General features: G+C 46.4%; 1 protein-coding gene across 1 annotated transcript in view; it reads left to right on the top strand.

Annotated features, from left to right (window-relative positions):
- Window positions 1-5,580: 5,580 nt before the first annotated feature.
- Window positions 5,581-9,269, top strand: part of LOC309557616 (uncharacterized protein) — a gene marked incomplete at both ends in the record, with an annotated part of 53,017 nt that continues 49,328 nt past the window's right edge. Inside the window, one exon of the mRNA XM_082260407.1 lies at window positions 5,581-5,896. Within this exon, the coding sequence (XP_082116533.1) occupies window positions 5,581-5,896 (316 nt within the window). The remainder of the gene's footprint in view (window positions 5,897-9,269) is intronic.

Below are 9,269 nucleotides of genomic sequence, written 5' to 3'. Positions count from 1 at the left end.
TGGGATGAGTGGCAGCAGTGGTGGTGAGGGGGTATGGGATCACTAAGAGGCAGAGGTGGTAGTGGGGGAGGATGGCACCCCCGCTGCCACTGATCCCACCCCCTCATTACCACCACTGTCACTGATCCCACCCCTCTCACCCCCACTGCTGTCACTGATCCCACCCCCCTCACCACCACCGCAGTCACTGTTCCCAACTCCCCCACCTCCACCAGTGTCATTGATCCCACCCCCCCTCACCACCACCACTGCCACTGATTCCACCCCCCGGCGGCAGGTGCCCGGCGGCAATCGCAGCCATTGGCCCCATGGATCAGATTTCCTGCTGGTGAGTACAGCAATTCATGGGAACCTGCCGCCGTATATAAGTGGCGACTGGTTGGCATGTGATTAATATACACAATAATTAAAAACCAAATTCATAAAAGCACCACAGTGTGCATAATAAATACTCATATATATATATATATATATATATATATATATATATATATATATATATATATATATATGTATATATATATATATATATATATATATATATGTATATATATATATATACAGTATATATATATATATATATTATATTGTCCCCCCCTATCAACCAAGTAGACCTCCTACCATAAGCATGGTAGGTCTTCTACGTCAGGGCTCATTTTGTTGTTGAAAGCTTTTTTGTCAGCGTCCTTTTTACCGTGTCGAAAACTAAACAAAAAAGTACACGCCATTTATATCCACTGGCACAAAATATGATTGCAATCAATTCTGTTTTCGTTAACGATTTAAAATTAAACAAAAATATGAGGCAGGGACATTTACCCTGCCTCTTTGGGTTTCCACGGAGCACCGCCTGCTTCCGCTCCCAGTAAGAGAGTCGAGTACATAGCGTGCATCACTTAGCAGCAGTTTCAGCCCTGTGCATCCAGCATTACAGGCCTCCAAGTCCTTAGGTTACCATCCAGAGCAGCGCTGTGCATTACAGGCCTCCTGATGAGAGTCCCACCCCTGACTCATGGCTAGGACCGTCCAGAGCAGGGAGCACTGTGAGTTTGTACATTACAGTTACAGGCCTGAGGCCTCCCCTTAGACCACCATCCATCCAGAGCACTGTGTGTGCATTACAAGCCCCCTCTGACTACTGGCATCCAGAGCACTCTGCATTACAGGCCTCCTTCAGACCTGAGACCACCATACAGCGCTGTGCAGCATTACAGGCCTCTCAGAATCAGACCACCATCCCAGAGCACTGTGCATTACAGACCTCCCCTCAGACCACCATCCAGTACTGTGCAACATTTCAGGCCTCTCATACCACCGTTGAGAGCACTGTGCATTAAAGGACTCCCCTCAGACCTGAGACCACCATCCAGCACTGTGCAGCATTACAGGCCTCTCATACCACCATCCAGAGCAATGTGCATCATTACAGGCCTCTCAGACCACTGTGCAGCATTACAGGCCTTCTTAGACCACGTCCAGAGCACTGTGGAGCATTACAGGTTTCTCGGACCACCATCCAGAGCACTGTAGAGCTTTAGAGGCCTCCCAAGACCACTGTTCTGAGCACTGTGCAGCATTACAGGCCTCCTCAGACCACAGTGCAGCATTACAGGCCTCCTCAGACCACAGTGCAGCATTACAGGCCTCCTCAGACCACATGTCCAGAGCACTGTACACCTTTACAGGCCTCCTCTGACCACCATCCAGAGTACTGTGCAGCATTACATGCCTCCTCAGACCACTGTCCAGAGCACTGTGCAGCATTATAGGCCTCCCTAAACTACTGTCAGAGCACTGTGGAGCATTGCAGGCCTCCTCAGACCACTGTGCAGCATTACAGGCCTCCACAGACCACCGTCCAGAGCACTATAAAGAATTACAGGCCTCCTCAGACCACTGTGCAACATTACAGGCCTTCTCAGACCACCGCCTAGAGCACTGTGCAGCATTACAATACTCCTCAGACCACCGTCCAGAATAGGGTTGCCACCTCATCCCTTTAAACCCAAACACATATTACACAGGTACTGACGCTGAGTGCAGATAAGGCACCAAGTGAGCATAATTGGCACCTTAATCAGCCACAGAATCTGTGTTGAGTTTTAAAGGGATGGGATTACAACCCAAGTCTAAAGCATTGTAGGCCTCCTCAGATCACTGTCCAGAGCTCTGTTGAGCTTTTCAGGCCTCCTCAGCCCACCATCCAGAGCACTGTGCAGCATTACAGGCCCCCTCAGACCACTGTGCAGCATTACAGGCCTCAGACCACCGTCCAGAGCCCTTTCGAGCATTGCAGTCCTCCTCAGACCACCATCCTGAGCACTGTGCAGCATTACAGGCCTCCTCAGACCACTGTCCAGAGCACTGTGAAGCATTACAATGAATGGCAAAAGCTTACATCATTACATGACCTACTTCTGCCATCTGCGGAACATGCTAAAACCCTCCAGAGTGACACCATGTCCATGTCCCTGGCTGTCCCTGCCCTCTTTGATCTACTCAGCAACCTTGAGGACTTTAAACAGAACACTAGCTACCAAGACCTTGCCACAAATCTGAATGTGAACCAGCATTGTAGAAATGAGCATTAGCCTAAAGTATTGGTTTATTATGCTGTGCCAGAGTGCCAGAGACAGTGCCTGTGCTGTGTGCTGTGTGCTTGTAGCTGCTGAAATGTTTGGCTGTGTTCTGTTTAGTTTCTAAACTCATTCGATTTTAAATGACTAAAATAATTTTTAGTCAACTAAAATTATTTTAGTCGACTAAAATGTACTGGTGTCTTTAGTCGACTAAATACGACTAAAACTAAAACAATTGCAGATGACTAAAATGGGACTAAAACTAAAATGGAATTTTAATCAAAAGACTAGAACGAAATCGAAAATTGCTGCCAAAATTAACACTATTCTATGTTGTCTTTTCTTCTTCAAATTAAAGAGCCATTTGCAAAGTGTGTTTGATTACTGCAGCCCAGCAGAAATCCCTGTTAATTACTGTAAGTGTTCCAAACCATCAAATGCTAATGTAACACACAGCCTGATGTCTAGTTCAGGAACTATAGCTAGCTCATGATCCTTCTGTCTTTAGCAGCCCCATTCACTCAATGCAAACAGGCTTATCAGGACTTGGTTGCCACCAGGTCTTGGAAAATAATGATGTAGTTCCTGGCTAGATAGCACCAGGACTGAGCGACTGAGACATGATAGGGTAACTGAAGTCCCAAGGCTGGTCAAGCAGGTAGTGGAGTCTTGGGACAGTCCAAGGTCCGGGCAGGGAGCAGGTCGGAATTATTTAAAAAACAGTTCCGAGGTCTGGGCAGGTAGCCAACAGCCATAATCCAACACACAGTTTTGGAATTAGGGCAGGGAGTGAGCTAATGTAGCCCAGTAAAATAAAGCTGAGGTTAGACAGTAATCCAAAAAGTAATCTTGGTACAAGGCAGGGGGTCAACAAAGAGAAATTCAGTGACAGGTAACCCAGCTGGGCACAACAAGGGACCCAGGAAGCTTACATTATCACAAGCCCAGGGCTTGTGCTGCTTAAATAAAGTATCAAGAAGAACACAGCCAACCGGAGCCAGGAATCAAAGGTAGGAATGTGTAGACCAATGGGTGCTTAGGTTGGTTCTGCCTAGCAAAAAATATGCCTTGAGTGGGTCGCGCCACCGCTGGCCAATCATCATAGGGGGGTGCTATCCTGGCTGCCTGGCAATGAGGACGAGATTAGGACAGAGAGTGGCTGGGCCTAAACGAAATGCTTGTAGTGATCGGTAGTAATAAAAACCTGATCCACTGGTGATTCAGCAAAATGGGTTTGAAATCACTGCCTGAACAAAGATGCACTATACGATTTTATTTAGTCAATTGTGTCGTTGGGTAGAGACTCCCTCTCTACAACCTACTACCTTTGTAAAAACAAGACTTCTATTACATTCCTCCTTTTATTCCCCCTTTCCTCATTTCTTCTCAGTCTTACATGGGGAAATGACCTTAAGGCTGTACCAAAAAGGCAGCAGCTCAAGACTCAGAAGGGTCTACGACCACTCTCCACCATTGGACACATTCCTACTGGAAGGAATCCTTCCATGCCGCCCACATACCCACCTGATTCAGTCAATCCAGCGCTGTCTCCAACATCTACAAGATTGCATTCAATGGGCACTGGACATGAACTTCCTAGTCTGAGGGCCAATGATTACTTTTTATTGGATTACCACACCCAATTCTTGACCAAAACTAGGTTCCCTGATGAAACAACTTTCTGCCTCCCAGAGACCGTCTGAACTGGCTGGATGGCTGTGTCAGGGACCCAATACCCTGCGCAGGCAAACGCCTATGCGGTGAGGCTACCTTGGGTAGTTCGCGGCTATCTTGCGTTGGCGCGAACGTGCATGCGCACGCAATCTGCCTTTGGCACCAAACGGCCTATTTAAAGCCAGTGATCACTCTGAGTCATTGCTATGTGATCATCACCAGCTCTCCTGTATCCTGTGCCTGTTATATCTGCTGTTCCTGTTTACCTGACCCGGCTTGTCTTTGGAATCTGATTGTTCCTATTTACCTGACCCGGCTTGTCTTTGGATTCTGATTACCTGCTGCCCGCCCTGACCTTGGCTTGTCCTGACTATCCTCCTGTCTCGTCCTGATCTGTTTACCTGCTACCGGCTATTGGTCCTGGACCTGTTCCTGGCTCACCCAGGGAATCTGGGGGGTCGCGACCTGGTGTTAGCAAGCAGTCAAGTCCATCCCCACCATCTGGGGCCCTGGTGAAAACCGGCTAACACTTAGACTCCGCGCCTCTGGTGAACCTGTGCCATGCCAGTTACCCGGTAAGCCACTCCTCTTACGTCAGGCTCTGCCACGTTACCCCGTGACAGGCTGTGAGTTCTGATTGCATGAATTGATTCACTTATCTCCAACTACAATTATTTTGATAATTCTCTAATCAGTTTTTATTAGCTAGAGAAGCCCCCGGGTCCTATGGGTTATGCTAGACAGGGGGCTTTGATGGTAAAATTTAAAATCCATTGAACCCAACTGCTTAACAGCTCTTTATGAGAACTTTTAAAAGCAAGCGAAGCTCTAGTATTAGAGTTATGAATATAGGGGTGGCTTTTATCTCTGGGACAGGGAAGACTTACAGTAGCTCAATGCCAGGCACAAATTTTGGCCTTCTATAAGCCATGTGACGAAGATTCAATGGAACCCACAAACACACAGAAATCAATTAAAAGACAAAAATTTCTGCAGGAACCAGTTGCTTCTTGCCAAGTTTTTATGAGTTACTCATGGTACTTTGCATATTATTGCTGCTCTTTGTCCTCTTTTATTGAGCATCTAAGCTAATCAAATTGCTTTTACCAGAACACGAATCTACTTGTAGTTGTTAGTTACAAGAAGTTACATTGAAGACTTCTCTACTCTAAGCTTACACATTGCCTCAGCGCATGTTTTGAACATTATTTTACTACTCTAGCTAATAAACGTTGGACTGCTGAGCTTTTCCTGGTTTTAACAATATTTCACTTAGCTTCACTAGAGTCACGTCTATCACAAACTCTACGAAGACAGAGACACGGCTATGAACAATGCAGAGCTCAGAGACCTCATTGGAAGTTTTTCTTTTCAGAAATGTAAGCGAGGAAGCCAAGGATTCAGGCGAGTCCTTCTGCAACTTTTTGGCTTCCTGGGTCATGGAAAATCCTCCTTTATCAATACCTGCAAGTATGTCTGGGAAGACATGGGGTACAGCAACATCGCCAAGGCTTCTGATGATGATGAAGGGCACACGATGGTGAGAATTACCTATCCTCTAACGCAGACCATCACTCTTGTTGACAATCGTGGATTTAACAAAATGGGAAGTTACGAGACTGGGGAAATTTTTGCTCAGCTTGGTAAGTTTAAAAAAAAAAAAAAAAGCTGTCTTGGGAAATGTGTCACAAAAATTGTATTTATTTAGGTTAACTTCCATAGTTACATAGTGTGCCAAGTTGGGGGTTTTGCAGCTAATTGGTGCCAGAAGAACATTTCAGGGCTTTTCCTGCCCACTTTTAAAGAAAGCAAAAGTTCAGAAAAGTAAAGCTTTCCCCACAGGGGTTTCTCATACAATAAAGAATAATATTTAAGCCTCCTGACTCCCTTTGCAGCTCTACTACTCAGACCCCATGCCTTGGTCCTCCAGACCATCTAGAACCCACCCCCAGTGCTAGTACACAAACGCTGTACCTCTTTCAGCTCTGAACCTTTCCTTTACAGTTCCTAGCCGATTCTCATAGACTCTCTGTCCGACTTGGTCCTCTGGCTTGGGGCACCTCTGACCTCTGGATGAGACCCCATCTCTCAGTTAGTTCCTCTTAGACTTGGATCTCTGTCTTGGGGCACCTCTGACCCCTGGGTGAGACCTGTCTCTCGTTTAGTTCCTCTTAGACTTGGACCTCTGACTTGAGGCACCTCTGACCCCTGGATGAGACCCTGTCTCTCGGGTAATTCCTCTCAGACTCATACCTCTGACTTGGGGACCCTCTGACCCCTGGGTGAGACCCTGTCTCTTGGTTAGTTCCTCTCAGACTCGGACCTCTAACTTGGGGCACCTCTGACCCCTGGGTGAGACCCTGTCTCTCAGTTCCTCTTAGACTCGGACCTCTGACTTGAGGCACCTCTGACCCCTGGGTGAGACCCTGTCTCTCAGTTAGTTCCTCTTAGACTCGGATCTCTGACTTGGGGCACCTCTGACCCCTGGGTGAGACCCTGTCTCTCAGTTCCTCTTAGACTCGGACCTCTGACTTGAGGCACCTCTGACCCCTGGGTGAGACTCTGTCTCTCAGTTCCTCTTAGACTCGGACCTCTGACTTGAGGCACCTCTGACCCCTGAGTGAGACCCTGTCTCTCTGTTCCTCTTAGACTCGGACCTCTGACTTGAGGCACCTCTGACCCCTGGGTGAGACTCTGTCTCTCAGTTCCTCTTAGACTCGGACCTCTGACTTGAGGCACTTCTGACCCCTGGGTGAGACCCTGTCTCTCGGTTAGTTCATCTCGGACCTCTGACTTGGGGCACCTCTGACCCCTGGGTGAGACCCTGTCTCTCAGTTAGTTCCTCTCAGACTCGGACCTCTGACTTGAGGCACCTCTGACCCCTGGGCGAGACCCTGTCTCTCGGGAAATTCCTCTCAGACTCGGACCTCTGACTTGGGGACCCTCTGACCCCTAGGTGAGACCCTGTCTCTCAGCTTCTTGGCCTCTTTAGTCCTGGACAGCATGGTGCAGACATGCACCTCTCATCTCCCTTATAATCACTGACTGCTTTGGAAGGGTGGGGCAATGACCTCCAATCTTGGTACTACTAAAAGAACAGCACACCTGTGCCATTAGTGGGCCTGTTTTTTTCCAAACCTTGTCCAGACGGCCTTATTACACAATGGCATGGTCTCGCTGTGCCACAATAATTGTTAAGCTGAAAAAGGCAAATGTCCATCAAACTTAACCAAATGAAGAAATTTAAAAATAAAAGCCTGCATCCACAAACCATAAACCCACGGTTGATCTAAAAGAAGGCAATAACCCTTATCAAGTATGGTACAATTTTCTTCAGTAGGGAAGCCCCCAAGTTATTCCCCTAAGGCAATAGTATGCTCCCAGATCAACAATCTACAGTTTTATTTCTTGTATCCTACGTTCCTAAAAAATCAGTATACCCAAAATGAATATTTCAGTTTTTAATGTATGCTAGAGAGTTAAATTATCTAACATTTTCTACAATCTTCTGAGATCTCCAGTGGTTTGTTTTTATTACTTGAGTTTTAGGCATGCACACCTGCAGTAGACATTGTAGGACAGGGATTCCTAAACTACGGCCCTCCAGCTGTTGCGGAACTACACACCCCATAATTGTAAAACTCTGACATTTACAGACATGACTAGGCATGATGGGAATTGTAGTTCCTGAACAACTGGAGGGCCATAGTTTGAAGACCCTTGTTGTAGGAGAACCTTGCTCACAGTGGGAGTTGTTCTGTTTCCACCTCATGCATTAACATATCTCTTTAGACCCAGTCTGTCCAGACAGTATGGTCTCCTGTTGACTTGGCACCATCCATAGGCAGTTTAACTCTTCATAGAAGATGAATCCAATGCAAAGGAGAAGACCAGCCTAACACTAAAATCGCTACATCTATAGACATCCATGATCTAACACTAGCCTATCTGGCCCTGCAAAGAAGAAATCAGTATACATACTTTTTTTGAAGCCGATCGGATCCGGTCTCCAGCGGCGGAAAGTTCTGCAGAGGACACAGGAGAAGCCGACAACGGCTGTGAAATTAATGGGAAGTGACGTCACCCATAGACTTACTATGGGGCTTCCGTTGTCAGCTGTGTCCTCTGCACCCGCCTCCACAGCGAAGCCGCGGCTGACAGGTCAGCGTGGGATTAAGTCGGATCAGCTTCAGAAAAGATAAGCATACCAATTTCTTCTTTACAGGGTTAGATAAGTTAGAGTTAGATCACGGATGTCTACAAATGTAACAATTTTGGTGTTAGGCTGGACTTCTCTTTTAACTTCAGCTAATTAAATAAAGTACAGAGGATGTTTTTCAAGTATTTTAAAGTGTAAGAAGACAATAACTTTCCTAAGCCCTTTGCCTAACATGGAAAAAACAGGGAGGAGCTTACCAGGGCTGAACTAACTAGCACTAACCCTTAGAGGAGGACAGAGAAGGTAGCCAAAGTAAACCATAAAGTATACGGCACAGTACCAGATGCACACAGGCAAGTAACACACCTATATGTTCTTATGTGATAAAAGGGGTTAAATACGTTTATAATTGCACATAGTTGTTAAAATAGTCCATAGTAAAAATTTTAGCACAAAGTAGGCAGCTCCACCAAGAGACAGGAATGGATCTCTTAATAGACAGTAAAAGACACAAGGGGCGCCACTAAGTGCAGTATACGATCCATGTACAGATGCTACTGTAATTACCAGTGCTCCCTTTGTGGAATGATGTGAGTACATATTTGGCTGCCTTATTAAAGCGGAGTTCCGGCCACAAAAACATTTTTTACATAAAAATCCCCCCCCCCCAATTCTAAGCTAACACCAATTACACTAACACTAACCCCCACATTACAGTAGAGTACAGTAATTAAATAAAGATAAATTCTTACTTTTAAAATTAATTAAAGAGCGCGGCCATCTCTGGTGTGGGCATCTGAAGCCGCTGTTTTCCTCTTCCTGGTTCCTGGCTACCCAGAATGCCGATCGCAATCTTG

Source organism: Pelophylax lessonae (assembly GCF_965119305.1).
Source record: "Pelophylax lessonae genome assembly, chromosome: 6".
Taxonomy (NCBI): Eukaryota; Metazoa; Chordata; class Amphibia; order Anura; family Ranidae; genus Pelophylax; species Pelophylax lessonae.
Note: the sequence above shows the minus strand (reverse complement) of the source record. Positions and strands in the feature narration are given on the sequence as shown.